Source organism: Sceloporus occidentalis, unplaced genomic scaffold (genome assembly GCF_023333645.1).
Source record: "Sceloporus occidentalis isolate IW3139 unplaced genomic scaffold, rSceOcc1.0.p SCAF_3, whole genome shotgun sequence".
Taxonomy (NCBI): domain Eukaryota; kingdom Metazoa; phylum Chordata; class Lepidosauria; order Squamata; family Phrynosomatidae; genus Sceloporus; species Sceloporus occidentalis.
In genome coordinates, this window is record NW_028316983.1 from 54708514 (window position 1) to 54727094 (window position 18581).

General features: G+C 40.3%; 1 protein-coding gene across 1 annotated transcript in view; it reads right to left on the reverse strand.

The window, feature by feature from the left end:
- The window catches only part of CR1 (complement C3b/C4b receptor 1 (Knops blood group)), a 134390-nt gene that overhangs the window by 8562 nt on the left and 107247 nt on the right, over nucleotides 1-18581 (reverse strand). The window contains exons 37-47 of the mRNA XM_089518282.1: nucleotides 16909-17091; nucleotides 14873-15061; nucleotides 12959-13138; nucleotides 11759-11965; nucleotides 10635-10838; nucleotides 7553-7723; nucleotides 3611-3793; nucleotides 2725-2907; nucleotides 1809-1991; nucleotides 1540-1722; nucleotides 351-542 (exon numbers count right to left, since the gene is read on the reverse strand). Coding sequence (XP_089374408.1) covers nucleotides 351-542; nucleotides 1540-1722; nucleotides 1809-1991; nucleotides 2725-2907; nucleotides 3611-3793; nucleotides 7553-7723; nucleotides 10635-10838; nucleotides 11759-11965; nucleotides 12959-13138; nucleotides 14873-15061; nucleotides 16909-17091 — 2058 coding nt within the window. The remainder of the gene's footprint in view (nucleotides 1-350; nucleotides 543-1539; nucleotides 1723-1808; nucleotides 1992-2724; nucleotides 2908-3610; nucleotides 3794-7552; nucleotides 7724-10634; nucleotides 10839-11758; nucleotides 11966-12958; nucleotides 13139-14872; nucleotides 15062-16908; nucleotides 17092-18581) is intronic.

Genomic DNA, 18581 nt, shown 5'->3' on the forward strand with positions numbered 1-18581 from the left:
TTTAAACCAAAGAATCATTTTCTCAGTAATATGCATCACTAGTTAGGGTTTTAAGAGTTTCTTTAGCACTGACGGAATTCTGTCTTGCAAACGGATAATATTATCCACATGAAAGTCATTCCTTAAGATGAAAGTGCACAGCAAACAGAGTATAGTAGTTTTTTTCCTGTTCATTTTTTAAGTGCATAGTGCTTGTCTTTAAGACACATTTTTATAAATTGTATCTGTTACATTGATTATAATGTAGCTGATGGATTCCCAAGCAATTTCCCCAATATAGTGAAGCTGTGCACCTCTTATGCTATTGTGAAGGTCCTTGAACTAACAAAAGTAACTATGCCCTCACATACATTGTATGACTTTACACTGAGGCACAGAGTGATCCCATAATCCAGAAGATAGGCAGTATATTGTTCCTGCTCCAGTAAGAAAATAGCCTGGATCACAATGGTAGGTCACTGAGGAGCCATAAGGAAAATCTTTCAGGATTCCAGAGTCATTGTGATACTTTCCATTGGCAATCTCTGGAGGTGTAAGGCATCCTATGGAGGCACATGGAGAAAATATTCTAATAAAAATTATTGCCAAGACATTGGTTTTCACCTACAGTTTAACCTGTATTGGAATGCATTCATTGTTAATGATAAAACCTAGTGTCAAAGTCAGCTCTTCGGATCAGTTTCTGAACACAAAGTTATTAGTCAGGGGGAAAAAAAACCCACATCCTACTTCCTGCTATACATGGACAGATGAGCTCCAAAGATCATATTCTGTTTACCTAGGTCATCATGGTATGCTGTCTCAGATGGATTTATTTACCGCATGAGCACTTTATTAGCTCAGTGCAGTCTTTACCATTCATGTGTAAGAAAGGTGCAGATACAGATTATATATTATACTTGTGCATCAGGCCTGTAGCTAGGCTGGGGCAACCAGGGCCCTGCCCCGAGGGCCCCAACCAAAGGGGCCCCCAAAGAGAATACATGAAAAAATATAGGGGCCCCGAATGTACTTTCTGCCCCAGGGCCCCTAAAGGCCTAGCTATGGGCCTGTGTGCACCCATGTAGACCATGCACAGGTATGCATGGTAAGTAGCACTGAAGCCATACAGTACTTTGAGAATTTTAACCAACTGGTCCCACCCTCTGGAATTCCCTTCCATGCAAAGCTAGGCAACCCCCACTCCCCACCCCCGCTTTTTGGTCTCTCATTGGCAAGCTAAGACATTTTTATTTAAGCAGGCATTTAATATATAATCATGCCCTGCTTGGCAATTACTGCACATCTCAGGCACCGTATAGGGAAAATATCCCAATACAGATTTATTATCAGAAAGTTGATTTATATCAACACCTTAGACTTCTAAGAGCAACTACATCATTCAGAACAATTGGTTTGCACATAAATGTGGTGATAAACTAAAGATGCACTTTAAGTAGGGATGTACATAGGACTAAGTTTTTGCATGAGTCTAACTGTAGATGTGAACAATAGGATTTAAAAAAAACAGAGAGAGAGGGAGAGAGAGAGAGAGAGAACCTTTGCATTGTGGAGGTTCAGTCCAGTTTACAGAATTGGAGCCTTCTAAAATACAGGTAACCACCTGCTGTCCAACAAGGGAATAGCCTGCATCACAAATATATATTATAGACTTCCCATATACAAAGTTTTCTCCAATGTACTTTCCATGGCCAATTCTTGGTGGCAGCGGACAATGCATAACTGTGGAAGAACAGAAAAAGTCAGCTAATTATTAATTTGATTCTCAGTTCATAGTGTAACAAAGTTAGGGAACATAATAACTATACCTTCACACTGGGGCAGGGGTTGACTCCATGCTCCAGAAGTTGTACAGTAAATGAAATCTTTCCCACATAGCGAGTAGCCTTGGTGACAAGTGTAATTCATATAGTCTCCAACAGCAAAACTGGCCAAGCCATGACCATTGTGATCACCATTGGGAATAGATGGAGGAGCGGAACACTGCAGTACTGAAGCAAAACTACATGAGTATTTCTCAATACAAGTTTCTAACTGATGAACACAGTGTTAGCATTACTACTTTTGATGCAGAGTAAATTACTAGTACAGAGATTATAAGCAATTAAAATTACTTAGGTTATATATAATATCTTTCTATCAGACACCTGGCCTCTGAGAAAGAGAAAAGCAGTCAAGCCCAGCTCCATTGTGACTGTGCCCAGCAGCTGGTTAGAGCCCCTCTCTCCATTCCAACTACCATTACAGTGAATAACTACTGAAGTTAATTCCCACACCACTATCCTCTTTTCCTCGTATGCTGTGTTTTATTTATGTAAGCCTGCAGGCAGGGAACTATCAAACCAACTCTGTAGGCTACTCTGGGAACATTTGAGGTTGAGTAGTGAAAAGGAACATTAGCTCTTACCCTCCATTGCTGGAAAATTATAAATAAATTATTAAATAAATGTACATGATACGACAAAACATTTGTGCTTCCCTAACTGAAAAAGTTGGGGATAGAGTGTCACCCAGGTTCTACCTATGGAAGTTTCTCTTACGAGCCAGTAAAGGTAAAAGGAGCTTCCAGGTTCAGTACACCCATCAGAACCAGGTTTGTGGTGTTAAATTCTTTTTAAAATTCCAAGTAAAAATTATTGGACAGTAGGTGTCTCTTATGAGACTTATTTGCATGTTCTGTGCACAGCAAATGAAGCCACCAGTGCTGATGAGTAAGATACTCACCTTCACAGCGAGGGGCAGGAGGGCTCCATGAACCAGACTCTGTGCAATAGATAGTTGCCTCTCCAATAAGAGAGTACCCAGCCTCACAAGTGTATCTGACAGACATTCCACTACTAAATGCTTCTGCTTCCAGGTTGCTGTATGTGCCATTTTGGATATGTGGGGGTTGCTGGCATCGAATCTCTAAAGAATAAAAGAGAGGCAGAAACTGTAAAAAAGTTGACTTCAAGTAAGTTCTGCAAAACTTGATCTGTGCTCACTTGGGTTCATTTCCAATAGGCCTGGCAAGGTGCCACTTTGAGTGACTTCAGTTCTAAAAGCTGATCAAAGTGCATAGAGAACCATCAAGGTAAATCTTTAGGGACTGCTCCTGGGGCAACATTTAATTTTGGGTTAGGTCTATTTTCCTGCTGCTTGGAGTATGTTTTTGTATTTCTAATATTAGAATTTGGTAAAAGCTAGTGCATATGCACTGACAAATGTGTGATCAGCTATCACATCTGATTTATATGTAGTTTTTATTCCTTTTTCCCCTATACGTAAGAGCTTCCAGGGGTGAAAAATACAGTCGGCACTCCATAGGCACAGATTATTTATCCACAGATTCAGCCATCCATGCCTTGAAAATATTTTAAAAATTAATAAATAATTTGATTTTTCCATTTTATATAAGAGACACCACTTTACTACATGATTGTATTGTATTTAATGGGACTTGAATCAAACCCCAGTGGATACCAAAGATCCACTGTACATGATATTTGTAGTGGCCCACTCTCTCAAAGATTCTTCTAGAGCCATAACTTTAGGTGGACAAAGCACAAACGAGCATATTGGCACATTCAGGTTTTTTGCTAGCCTATCTTAATGGTGAACAGAGTCTTACCATCACAGTATGGCACAGGGAGGCTCCACTTGCCAGAAGCTGTGCAATATATTGTTGCTTCTCCTTTTAGTACATAACCAGGTTCACAAATATATTTTACAAATTTTCCACTGCTGTATGTTGTTGATTCTGAAGCATTGTATTTCCCATGCTGGACATTTGGAGGTAAAGAACACTCTACCACTAAAAGTAATAAAGGCAGAATATTATTGTCTTCAGTGCTGCTGAATGACCAAAAGTATATACAACAGAATATAGATACAATGGATTTTCTGTTTTAGATTACAATACAGAACGCTTAATGGTTGTGCAGAATTTCAATAAACAATTTGTGCTGAAATTCCCAATTCTACACAACCATTAAAGGTACAGGTGCCCTCTCCAATATAAGGGAGCCCTCTCTAATTTTCAGTCCACAAGCCTAATCAGATTTGACATTTCAATGTTTAAACACTGCTGCTGAAGCCCTTGCAATACTTTCTCTTCTTTTTATGTTTGCTATTAATTCCATGTAACTATTTTGTCTCTTAAATAAGTAGCACAGAAAAAGAATAACGTGCCTCCAAAAACCTAACAAGGATTTTGCATGTATTTGTTCATAGTATTTGTGCATTGCCTCTCAATCCACCAGGGCCTCCAAGAATTGTGCAATTAATCAAAACATTTTAACATTCAACATAGTAATAAAAGATTTCAAAACAGACTAAAACATCCCTTAAAATTATTTTAAAATGCATTCATTTATTGTAATTTTCCAGGGCCTGCCTCTGTGACTTTTAATGTGAAAGGGTTGCAATAAGAACAATTCCTATTCTTTCGCATAAAGTAAATCAACAAGAGAAAATAAAACTTGTTATGTCAGATCCCTGCACCCTATTTGCTTTTGGATTCTCTCTAAAATAAGCCAAAAGGTGTCTCAAAACAACAACAGCAACAACTGAGAGGTAGCTTAGCTTATTGTTAAGACAAGTCAAATTTGTGGCTGGTTTTGGAAGCTAAGTAGGGTCAGCCCTGGTTAGGTCTTGGACAGGAGCTCGCAAACAAATTTCAGATGCCATAAGGCTATATTTCAGAGGAAAGAACTGGTAAAACCACCTGTGAGTATTCCTTGCCTTAGAAGACCCTATGAAATTCATGGGGTTGCCATAAATTGATGGGTGATTTGAAGATACCCAAAGAAGTGAGAAAGGAAAGATATTATATTCTTTCCCCTTTGACTGCAGAATAACTGGGAAGAAGGGAAAGACTCAGAAAAGTTTAGGTGAGAAACTAATCTTCCACTTAGTTGAAGACAAGTGAGAAGAAAAATGCAAATATGTTACTCTTCTTTTGAATCCAAATCTGGAAATACGAGTCTTGGTGACATCACTAATATAAGCTCATATCATCATCTATTGCCATCTAGAAAGAAGATCCCATTCTTTTGAGAATTTGCTAGTAGTAATCTCAAATTTTAATCTCCTTGATTTCATAGATCAAATATCAACTTCATAACTGCAGAAGGCATTCCATATTGTGGCACTATATTGCAAATATGTACTTGCATTATTATGCTGTTATGTGCCTTCAAGTTGACTGATTTATGGTGACCCTATCGTGGAGTTTTATTGGCAAGCTTTATTCAGAGGAGGTTTGCCAGTGCCTTCCTCTTATATTTACAGAGGATGATTTGGACAAAGTTTCCTGGAGTCCTAATCCAACTTTCAAACAACTACACTTCATTGTAGTCCGCGGAGTCGCGTCCAGCAGAGTTGTTCAGGGTAGTCAGGGAGCTCACTCAGCTCCCTCCTGCCCTGAACCAGATCCTTGAACCTTCTAAGGCCTGCTGTGACTTATTTAACGACTTTTTCGTGGATAAAACTTCTCGGATAAGCGAAGGTCTTAGCACCGACATTCAGGCAGAACCTAGCGTAGAGGCGTCCAGGGCCTCCGTGGACTTAGTTAAGCTGGATCGGTTTGAGTTGGTTAGTACCGAGGATGTGGACAAGATCCTTGGAAGTGTTCGGAAGACAACCTGCTCTCTCGATCCCTGTCCCTTGTGGCTGGCAGCCCAGGGGGGACCGGCTGTAACTTCATTGTTACGCCGGATAATTAATACATCTCTGAGGGAAGAGCAATTTCCATCTGTTCTTAAATTGGCCCTAGTAAGACCTTTATTAAAAAAGCCCTCCCTCGACCCCCTGGTGTATAATAATTATCGGCCAGTTTCACTGCTGCCATTTTTGGGGAAGGTGATCGAGAGGGCGGTTGCAATCCAGCTTCAGGGGGTCTTGGATGAAACGGATTATCTGGACCCATTTCAAACTGGCTTTCGGGCGGGTTATGGGGTTGAGTCAGCCATGGTCGCCTTGGTCGATGATCTCCGTCTGGGCATCGACAGGGGAAGCGTGTCCCTGTTGGTGCTCTTGGACATCTCAGACCATGGTATCCTTCTGGGGCGCCTGGCAGAGGTGGGAATCGGGGGCACTGCGCTCCAGTGGTTCTGGTCCTACCTCTCCGGGAGGTCCCAGATGGTGCAGCTGGGAGACGTGTGCTCCGATGAGAGGGCCCTTAAAACTGGGGTCCCTCAAGGAGCCATTCTGTCTCCCATGCTATTTAACATTTACATGAAACCGCTGGGAGAGATCATCCGGAGACATGGGGCGCGGGGTTATCAATACGCTGATGACACCCAAATAATCTTCTCTATGTCTCCGACTGATGCAGTGACTGAGGATGGCGTCTCTCCTCTCGTGGCCTGTCTGGAGTCAGTAATGGGCTGGATGAGGGAAAACCGACTCAAGCTGAATCCAGAGAAAACGGAGGTACTCGTGATAGGTTCCCCTGGTCCAGGAATGACGGTGGCTCCACCTGTCCTGAACGGGGTCACGCTCTCTGTGAAGGACTCCGTGCGCAGTCTGGGGGTGCTTCTTGACTCGTCCCTTCGCCTGACTGCTCAGGTGAATGCGACGGTCAAGAGCACCTGCTATCAGCTTCGGCTTATTCGCCAGCTGCGCCCATACCTGGCCCAGAGGGACCTTGAAACTGTGGTACATGCCCTGGTAACCTCGAGACTGGATTTCTGCAATGGACTCTACATGGGACAGCCCTTATACCAAACCCGGAAGCTTCAAATGGTGCAGAACATGGCAGCTAGGCTGGTCACTGGCACGTCCAGGGCCAGCCATATAACACCGGTTTTAAAAAACCTCCATTGGCTGCCCATTTGCTACCGGGCGCAATACAAGGTGCTGGTGATGACCTATAAAGTCCTAAATGGCTTGGGCCCAGGATACCTGAAGGACCGCCTCTCCCCGTACATTCCGCCTCGCACCCTCAGAACATCTGGGCAGCAACTCCTTAGGGTCCCCGGGGCGAGGTTATCCTCCACCTCTAGGAGGTCTTTTTCCATCGCCGCCCCGGCCCTTTGGAATACGCTGCCCATAGAGCTCCGCTCAGTTACCTCCCTGGCCCAATTCAAACGGGATTTGAAGACCTACCTGTTTCAAATTGCATTCCCCGATTAAGTCCCTATAGGCCCCCCCGCCGCACAGGCCACACCGGCAATGGTTCGGCTAACCCGGGGGCTTTTGTTGTTGTTTTTGTTTTGTTCTTTGCTTTATGTTGTAGTGTGATTTATGTAATTTTTGATATGGTTTTTAATTGTATTTTGTGTATTTTTAAATGCTGTAAACCGCCCTGATCTTATGGAAGGGCGGTATACAAATAAAACGTTTATTTATTATTTTATTATTGGCTCACTACATGATTATTTCCAACTGTTATCATGGACAATTATATCCTGAGCAATACATTACAACCAATATGAAATATCTGTAGACTAAACAATGCAGCACTCAGGTGACTTTTCAAGCAGTTAGAACTACATGTCATATATACCATTGCTACAGTGCTTCAGCAGAAAAAAATAACTATGCATTCACATACACTGTCTGCCTTTACAGTGAGGGACAGGTTGATCCCATGTTCCAGAAGATAGGCAGTATATTGTTGCTGCTCCAGTAAGAAAGTAACCAGGATCACAGTGATAAGTCACCGAGGAGCCATATGGAAAATCTTCTTTAATTTCAGTGTCATGTTTCCCATTGACAATTTCTGGAGGTGCAAGACAGCCTATGGAGAAAATATTCAAATACAAAATTAAGTTGGTTTGTGCTGTTATGCTTAGGTCCTGCAAATTCAGGCCCATGACCTCCCTGATTGAATCTCTCCATCTAGTTTGCAGTCTTCCTCTCTTTCTATTACCTTCTACCTTTCCTGGCATTATTGTCTTTTCTAATGAATCATACCTTTTCATAATGTGACCAAAGTTCAAGAACTGGTTTGTATCCTACCTCTGCCCCCCACCATACTGTCACAGTAATTAAAATTAGGACAGCTTTTCAGTACATGCTACAAAACCATTAAAGTGCTATGCAAAAGATCAGCATTAAGAAGATATGAATAAGAGACTGTACACTACAGAGTGAACTTGTAAAAAAAATTAAAAAGAACCTTTGCATTTTGGAGGTTCAGCCCAGTTTAGAGAATTTGAGCCTTCTAAAATGCAAGTAACTTCATGATCTCCAATGAGGGAATAGCCAGCATCACAAATGTATATGACAGACTTTCCATATGTGAAATCTTCTCCAATATACCTTCCATGGGCAATTTTTTGTGGTACTGGACAATGCATAACTGCAAAAGAATAAAAGAGAGTGCTACCAATTATTTTGTTTATTACAAGCAGGGTTAAAGCTCCAGAAGATGTACGGTGAATAAAATCTCTCTGACATAGCAAATAGCCATGGTAACTTGTAAAGTTTAAAACTCTTCCAAAAGGAAAATTTGTTAAAGCAAAGTGATGGCTTGATATAGCATCTATGCATGAAAAAAATAATGTGGGGAGGGGGGAAGTAATAAGTGCTATGATGAAGGGCCAAAGGGGGCATCTTGCCCTGGTTCCCTTTTAAAGTGAGCAGCACAGCCGCCTTCTCTTATATAAAAAGGTATCAGAAGTTTCAGCCCCATGCCATAACAAACTCTACACTTAGAAACTGGTTAATTAGTTATTTTCCCAAGCACCCCCAAAAGTAGTTAGCTACCATTATGCTCACCATTAAAAAAAAAGCAACTCCACATTTATATTGGTCAAAAGTAACTGAAATAATTAGTTTGTAGTTACTTGTTTTTTGAAAAAAGGTCTTAATGCTAGAAACTGCTGGCCTATGCTTCAAAATACACTCTCTTCCCATCCCTCATTGTCAGTTTCACAGAAGATACAGATCTGGTACAAGACAGAATTTGAATAATTTGATATTCATCTGTCATAGTTCAGAGCCTCGCTCTGACCTGGAAACCCACTGCATGACTTTGAGCAGCTCATACTCTTTCAACCTCCAAGGAAGGCAATGACAAACCCCTTCTGAAAAATCTTGCCAACCTTAAAACAATTCAGTTAATTGACAAAACAGTATACCCAGTAACAATAACAGTATGGCCAGATTCACATGAGTGAATTCACATATTTCACAAATATTCCCCTGTTGAACACTACCACTGCTGTGGAAGAATTCAAAGATATAGTCATGTTAGGGGCTTATCAGATGAACTTTAAAACCAGCTCAAGTGTCCTGGGCTGCAGCCAGGATGTGGGATGACAGTGAGGATTATTGAATACCACCTACCATCAGCCCGGGTCCAAGCCGGGTTCCAGCCATGGTCCACCACCACTGTTTCAAAGTCAGGAGCTTTTCAGCTTTTGAAAAAGTGCTGGCAGAGTGCAGCTGGGACCCGGGTGGATGATGGACAGCGATTAGGTGGCGATTTAATATGCAATAAACCTGGGATGCTTGAGCCAGTTTTAAAGTGCATCTGATAAGCTCCATAGTCTGTAGAATCAGTATGTAGAGAGATCTGGTAGCACTTTTGAGACTAACTGAAAGAAATAAGTTGGCAACATGAGCTTTCATAGACTTAAGTCTACTTTCTCAGATGCATTTGGTGGAGTGGAAAGCCAGGGACAGACCTATAGTGCCAATAGTGCATGAGAATGTTGATTCAAATTCAAAATCTCTTGTGTACGAAAATGAAATGACAAGTCCAATTTTAATTATGGTCCTTGGTGAACAGCTCTGGAAGTTCAACCTTTAATGTTTTTAAAGTGAGTGCCTGGGAATATAATTATTCATTTATCTATGAAAAGTATTTACAAATGCCCTTTAAGTGGAAATTTTTCATTCACTTTATAGACACAGGAAATATGAAAATTAAGTCAAGAGGAACTTCTAAAACAGTATTCTCCCTCTCTTTCTCATTCCCCTCTCTCCGTCCTTTCACTACCCCTGCTTCTAATTTAAGAACAGAGCTGAAGATAGTTTCAGAACACAAGAGAGGAAGCTGTCTGAACATGCCTTTTTTACTTTATATAAAATAAAGAGGTGAAATTATAAAAGCCAGCAGGCATGGACAACTACTATCTCCAAAAACTGGAGGTACTAAATGTTCCAAACACTCATTCCAGCTGGAGCAACTAAATGTTCCAACACTGGTTCCTTTCTCCACCAAGCCTTAGAGCCTCCTTTGTTTTCGTAACCCAGTTCTGCCAATGAAAGCTCATCATTTCAGCCATTACATTTAAATGCTGCTCCCATAGTTCAGAAAGGATATGTAAACAATATTTGAAAATTGCAAATTTCCATGCCAATAATAACAAAAGGTATCTTGAAGCATATCAGAGTTATCTTCATAAATATTAAATGCAAAAAAGAAAAAAAAGAGTTCACAGAATTTGCACCAAAGGAATATTAAAATATTAAAATGTATCATTGAGAAATATAAAACTCTACTCATCTCACTCATGTTCTGTGCATGAGAATAAACTAAGTGAAGGTTCACATTCCTAATTCAGAAGTATACATCCTCCAGGTTCACAGATGCTTTTTTTAAAAAAGCCCTTGCCTGAATTATTCGGTAGTGGGTTGCCATTAAGACTTCTTTATGCATTGTAAAAGAAACCTCCTTTACTCATGAGTAAGATACTTACCTTCACAATAAGGGGCAGAGGGATTCCATGTACCAGAGTCTGTGCAATAAATTGTTGCCTCTCCAATAATAGTATAGCCAGGTTCACATGAGTATTTCACAAACATTCCACTGGTGAACACTGCAGTTTCTTGGTTGCTGTGAGTCCCATTTTGGACATATGGGGGGAGAGGGCACTGTACCTCTGAAAGGAAATTAGTGAAAGCTGCATATAGAATATTTAAAAATATGTTTCACTTTCAAGAGTCAAACTCTTGCAGTGCTTCAAGAGATATTTATTGCAGGATAATCTTATGTGAACACCTAGGATGCATCAACGTGTACTGAGACAGGATCTCAGTTGCGTTCTTTCAGGCCCCAGATGAGCAGCACTCAGAACACACAACAAATAACTAAAATACATTGCTTATTTGTGCTGTGGGTACAGCAAAGTGAGTGCACAAAAACATGCAACTGTGTGGGAGATCTCAAATTCATAAAGTGTTTAAATCCCCAAGTATCTTGATTTGGGGACAGCTTCTGTTAACATAACTGGAGAAGAAAGCCATACAAATCTTATTTGTATGAATCCCTGTCATGGATTCCCATGACCATTTCATGACTTGTCAGGTTAAAACTCAGTTATAAATGTGCACATAATAAGCATGGCACCATAGATCTTGCCTTGAAGTCTAAAGGAAAAATTGTGTGCTGTTTAACAGCAAGCAATAGTTTCCAGTCTTGCTCTTAATCATCATATGTCCTACTATCCTACACAGAGCAGAATTAATACAAAACATTTCCTAAGTGTGTTTCCAGTCTGGGAATAATTTTAATTGGCCTTAATTCAAGGTTTTGGAGATTATCATACACAGACAAGATAGGAACAGGATCACTCCCCCGTCCTTATCCCATCCATGACAGCGATCATGTGAAAGCCTTTGAAAATGTAGCACCGATCCTGTCATTATCTTGTCATTGAAACGGTATTGCATTAATGTGAATTCCCATTACTGCAAAATGTGATAATCTCCTTTGTCTTAAACTGTTATTTTCAGTGAATGAGGGACACACCAATGCAAACACAGATCCTCACTTTTGTAGCTTGAAGTTCTAAAGTCGTTATCTTGTGTCTGATAAACTTACCTTTACAGTGAGGAGTGGGGAAAGACCATGTGCCAGTGTCTATACAATAAATAGTTGCCTCTCCAGTAAGAATGTAGCCAGGATTGCATGTGTATTCCACAGCCATCCCACTGGTAAAGACTGTTACTTCCTGCTTATTGTGAATTCCGTTTTGGACATGTGGAGGTTGCTGGCATTGGACAACCGAAAGTAGGGGAGAGGGGGAACCTGTGAAGAAAAAAAATAAAAATGTTGCTGGCTGGGGAAGCTACAATTGTAACTTACATGTCACAAATGTGCAAATTCCATGCACTTAATTCTTCCAAGTCAAGTGGCACCCTTAGGTTACCCAGAATCTGGATACAGGGAGTCATTTTGGTAGTGTTAATGGTAGTTTCCTCCCCTAACTTCCAAAATTAGACAGGGAAGTATAATGTCCAGGATCCAGTATGATCAGCAACTTGGATAAACATAGATGTGGGGTGTATGCACCTCCTTTACTCAAACATACAAACACATACCCTCCCAATACTGAAATTGTCTGAAAGGAAATTGCAGAGGGAGACTATAGCCAAGTTAAGCTGGTAATGGTTACAATTAGGAATGTGAAAAGCCACCCTATGGATCTTCTGTTTTCAAGTGTTCTCTCATCTGCTGCCCAATATACACACAAATTTTCAGGGGATTATTTTTCATATTTCAGTGCTTATAATAGTGAACAGGGCATAAATTACAGCCTGTTGTGCAGTAAATTGTACACTAAAAGATGAGTGTCTGTCTTGCTTCCTGAAGTGAGGAAGAAAGTGAATTTAATGTGAAGTCAAAGGCTTTCATGGCCGGCATCCATAGTTTTTTGTATCAGCAACAGAACAATACACATGCATATCACTCCTGCATTCCCAGGCTCACACAGTATATATACACCCAACTTTTTCCAGGCAAGCAGTCTCTGAAGATGCCAGCCACAGATGCTGGCAAAACATCAGGAAGAAACTCTGCTAGAACATGGCCACATAGCCCGAAAAACCCACAAAAAACTATGGATGCCGGCCCTGAAAGCCTTCGACTTTGCATTTTGCTATGTTCCTGTGTAAGTTCTGCTGACAGGTCATTTGAATAGAACTAAACATAGCAAAGAATTTCATATCTCAAACAAATGTTAGTGGATTTCTCGTACATCTCAGACAAATATAACCCAACCATAGTTCTAGTATTACGTACCCTTGACACATATGGGCACAGGAGAGTCCCACATTCTATCAGACACGCACCGGATTGTATGGTTGCCTTTGAGGATATAGCCAGGGTTACATTCAATTGTAATCATCCCTGTGGATTTCTCTTCTGCTTTAGATCTTGTTATTTTTCCATTCTGAATTTTTGGACTTACACAGCTACTGACTGCAAAGCAGAAGAAAAAGCCATAATTAAACTCTGTATTATATGAAACCTGGATGAAAAAAGAATCACAGAACCATATCCTTAATACAGAACTTTGATAGAAAACTCAAAATTCCAGCTTTCTCCAGTATGTGATAAAATCCTTTCTGGCGTGTGACAAGGTAACTGCTCAGTGTAACACATAGTTTGCATGCAGGAGGCCACTGTTCTGATTGGTAAGGAATGCTCTGGTCCATAAAGTCAAAGTCACATACCTTAGTATGATGGTATGATAGTAAGCCACAGAAAGCAGGAAAAAGAAAACAGAGTGAGCTATATCCTCATACCAGTCTTTGCAAAGCTACAACAGGCAAAGAAAGCAAAAAGGAGGAAAGTCCCTCCCTTCATCTTGCTTCTCATAATGATCATGCTTATAATGTGGCAAGTTAAGCACTAGGGAGAAGACCTCTATCCTTAAGGATGTGGCCACCTAGTTCACCATTCTGCAAAGAACATGAAGAAAATGTAGTTGCCCTATTATGACTGATATGATATGTCAGGCTCATCTGCATGTGCCAGAATATACTGAAATGTTCCCTAGAGTATTTGGGTCCTGAATTGTCCCTGAATCTCCACTTACCTGCTGCAGGTTTTCAGTGAACACACAGCCTTCCCACACAGTCCCTGCAAGTTGTCTGGTGCCACCGCCATGGGCACAAATCACTCTGAAGTCAGAATGAGGTGCCCAGCCATGTTATAATGCTTGGATCCTCATTCTGACCTCAGAGTAACTCATGTCCATGGCAGGGATACTTGCAAGGACCATATAGGAAGGGAACTCACCTTTGTCACCATGTTTTGCTCTGGGTTTTTTGCAAAACCCAGACAAAAGGTCTTTATAATGTGGGACGTGGGATGGAAACTCCGAATCGGGTCCAGGTGTAGTGAAAACAGCCTGGACCCAATTCAGGATTTGAGTCCTTCATAATGTAAACAGCATGTAGTAAGCCTGGGGGGAAATTGGGGGTTATAAGTAGTTTACACAAGCCCTTCATTTCTTAGTGGCTACCAGTGGTCTGGTGTGCTACATACTAGCACACAATACACCAAAAAATGGAGGCAGAAATCTTCTTTTGCTCCTTCATATCACATGCCAAGTTGGGTAGTACTGGTGAGGTAAACTGGGATAATAGAAAGGGTACTCAGAGACAGAGGAAGAAGAGGGATTGTATGTGGCTCTTCCACTTGGTTTAAAATACAAGTCAGACAGAAATTCGGGGTTTGTTATGCTTCCTTTTAATTTGAATCTACGTCAAGAAATATGACTCACAGGACCATCACTAAAATTAAGTCATGTTAGTATCCAACACCATTAAATAAACAGGAGCTATGTATTTGCTGAGACTACTAGTGGCAATAATAATTACACATTTCAAACATAAGAAAAGACATTCCATGCTGCCATCAGTGGGGAAGGCTTTTCATATTGTGGCTAGCTCTACCAACAAAATACAGAATACAGTAGTTTTCTTTTCATCCTGCACATGCCAGGTAAGTTATCTCTATCAGGTTAGCCATGCTTGTTTGTTACCATAAATAATTTTATCCTGAACTAGAACTAATGACAAGATTATTTGTAATATGCAGTGTCTGGCTCTATAGGCAGTGTGGCTCTTTCCCACTTGTCAGCATTGCATGCTTCTTATAAAATTACTACAACTTTCAATTGAGAAAACTACATTTGATCTCACATACATTGTCTCCTTTTACACTGTGGGACAGGCTGGTCCCATGTTCCAGAAGATAGGCAGTGGATTGTTGCTGATCCAGTAAGAAAGTAGCCGGGATCACAATGGTAAGTTACCAATGAACCATACGGGAAATTGCCACCCAGAATTTTAGTGTCACATCTGCTATTGGCAATCTTTGGAGGTGCAAGACATCCTATAGAGAAAATAGTTCAGTACAAAATGATTACCAGGAAATTGATTTAGAACTTAACCTCAAACCCATACAAGCCACAGTGTTCAGGACAACTGTTTTGCGCCTACAAATTCATGCAAGGAAATGCCACATACATCTACTTATCAGCGACTAGAGGGCAGTGGCTGTAAAAAAATAATGAAAGAACCTTTGCATTTGGGAGGTTCTGTCCAGTTCACAGAATGTGAGCCTTGTAAACTACAGGAAACTACATGTTCTCCGATGAGAGAATAGCCTGCATTGCAAATGTATATTACACTCTTCCCATAGGTGAAGTCTTCTCCAATATATGTTCCATGGGCAATCCTTGGGGGCAACATACAATGCATAACTATAAAAAAAGAAAAAGAAACATTAGCACCATTCATTTAATTTACATAACAAGAAAAGTCAGTGTGGGGGGGGGGGGAGATCGTTCACATTGTGACAGGAACTGATTTCATGCTCCAGAGGCTGCACAGTAACTGAAAATTACCACGTGATTGATAGCTATATTAACAAGTACAATTTGAATACTTTTCAGCAGCAAATATTTGCTAAACTGTATGGAGATCAGCGTTGGTGGATGTATGACTGACATGCTGGAATACTAAAACAAAACTAAATGTGTATCATTTATTTCTTAAAAGAAGTGTTTAATAAGTTGATTGTGAACAATATTTATACCTGTCAACTATTGACATAAACACTACTATCATTTCACTTGTATAGAGCATAAGCAGATTGATTCCTTACCAGTCCAATCCACAGAACAAAACATTAGGACCCTCACTATATGAGCAAAAGATAAAAGTGCTGCATAAATATGCTATGTTTCCCCCTTGGATGCTTATAGCACCATCTCATGAGAGGGTTTAAGGTCAGAATGCGATAAATGCAAAAGGGTGGGCCCTCATCACTGTAGCTCTCCAAATCTGCTTTTTAAAAAATAAAAATATGCCATAAGCTCTAGTCACAGACCTTCCATGTCACATATAGCCCTTTAACATATTTGAGATGCGTTAACTGGTAACCCACCTACTTTTCTCCTATCTTTGAGGTTGGTGTACATTTTATATTAAATCAGGAGTGAGAATCATTTGGGATGTTACTAGGCTATAACTCTGAACAGTCTTATCCAGCATAATCAGTGGTGAGGAATACTGAGAATTGAAGACCAACAACAGCTGGAGGGACACATTGCGTCATTTCCAATGTTGCATCAAAGGTTCAGCAATTTGTTGTTGTTGTTGTGTGTCTTCAAGTCATTTCCAACATGGCGACCCTAAGGCAAACCTATCATAGGATTTTCTTGGCAAGATTTGTTCAATAGGGGGGTTGCTTTTGCCTTCCTCCGAGATTGAGAGAGTGTGACTTGCCCAAGGTCAACCAGTGGGTTTCCATGGCCCTGCAGGGATTCGAATCCCAGTCTCTACAGTTGTAGTCCCATGCTCAGTCAGACTACTTTGCCACACTGACTCTCTCAATAATTACAAAACATAATTAAATGCTCTACTGCACTCTCACATATAATGTTTACAAACAAATTCATGCATGGAAAAAAGAATATCACACAGAGAGAAATATATCAAGGGCCTGGACTCTATGCTCCTCTTATTTACTCCACCCCAGATCTGTTGATGCAAATTTCACCTATCAGACATTAAATCTAAATGAAGCAACTTATCTAGTCCATGTTCAGAGGTGCTGATGTTATGTTTTGTTATATCAATGTCAGTCTTCTGATGGCAGAGAGCCTTGAAGTGGTTTGCTTGTATGCTTTGGAAACTCAGAAAGAAATTACGGTTAGCACTGAGTAAGAAAATTACCTTCACAACGAGGAGCAGGGAAAGTCCATGTACCAGAGTCTGTACAATTAATTGTTGCTTCTCCAGTAAGAATATAGCCAGTCTCACAGCTATATTTTACAGTTATTCCACTGGTGAATATTGCTGTTCCCTGGCTGCTGTATTTCCCATTTTGGACATATGGTGGTTGAGGGCACTGCACCACTGAAAAAGATAAGAGACAATATTATAATATCAAAGTAAATTAAATGTTTGTTTGGATTTCAAGTTCTTTCATTTGAGGCTTTTGCAGTGCAATTGCTCCATCTTGTTCAGGGAAGTAAATCATACTGTAGGTTATAAACTTACAATGCACAGTCAAATAAGTGATTATTATGGTAGTTATAGTTATCAATTAAACAATATATTTTTACTATTCCTTGTTGAAGTTTTTATGCCATTCCAAATGTTTTGAGCTTGTTCTATCTTAGTGTAGGCATCTATTCTTTACTTAATTGTGCATTATAATTACAACATTAGGCTTATTATTTTCATTTCAAGGAAGCTGAGGAAATCTTAAAGATGAAACTGAGACTATAAATTCTTGAGGTTGTCTGTCCTATGATTTATGGCTATATGGTTTATTACTATAACATAGGTGTGAAACAGATGGGCAAAATAAAGCATTTTCTAGCCACTTTGAAGACTGGGTGTTTAGATTACACATGCCTCAAAAGCAGATGGAAACGAGGCCCAAGCTGCACTCCAGGGGTAAAAACTGGAACAAAAAGAAGCTGGGATAGTCTGACTCAAGGCAGAAAATATGCATCTTTGTGCCAGCATATAAACGCCTCAACACGAGTGCAACAACTCCAATGGATGTAATTCATTGGATGTGATTACAATATTCACAAACGAGAAAGTCCAACAGAGGGAGGGGCCATGGGGCAAAGGCGGATTAAGGGGGCATGTATGGGGGCCTCCACGACTGTGCTTTGCCAATGTATTATTTGTACACCAATGCACTGATGCCCTATATTAGCAAAGCATCACACATGTGACTGCATGGCCAATCAAAGGGGTGACCACACAATCTAGGAGGATATGGGAGGTACTTGGAAGTCATAGGTGGTATGTTTGTGCGATGGAACACATGTATGATGGTGAGGCAACAACAAAAAAAAAAATACCCAGTAGTGCAGCTTGACACCACGATGTGAAGTTAGGTTGTGTATATTCAATCTGCTTTCAGAGTGGGCCATGTGGGCAGCGGGGTTTTGACCCACTTTTGGATTGAGCCACTTTTTCCTGCCCTTTTGCTCCAGCCCAATGATTTTTGGCTCTATGGTTCACTACGAGTCCTACAAATCTACAAGTTTTGGGTTACTGCTACAACATTGATTTATATCACTGCTGTTGATGGTTGTTTCAGCATTTCTGCTAATAGGATAAAGAAAAAGACCTTTGGTAGATTTCAGTAAAAAAATTTCACTACAATTACTTTAGTAAATTAAGAACTATTCAATGGACTTTTAATGATATATTTATTTAGGAAGTTAATTGATTGTCCATAATTTTTCTGTTCTTTCCCATATATGTAATTCCTACTTTGTACATTGTGTACCTGTCTGCTGTTGATCAGTATAATCTATAAAGCCTTATTCAGCTTGGATCAAAGATACCTGAATGACAGTATTACAGTATCTCATATGCAT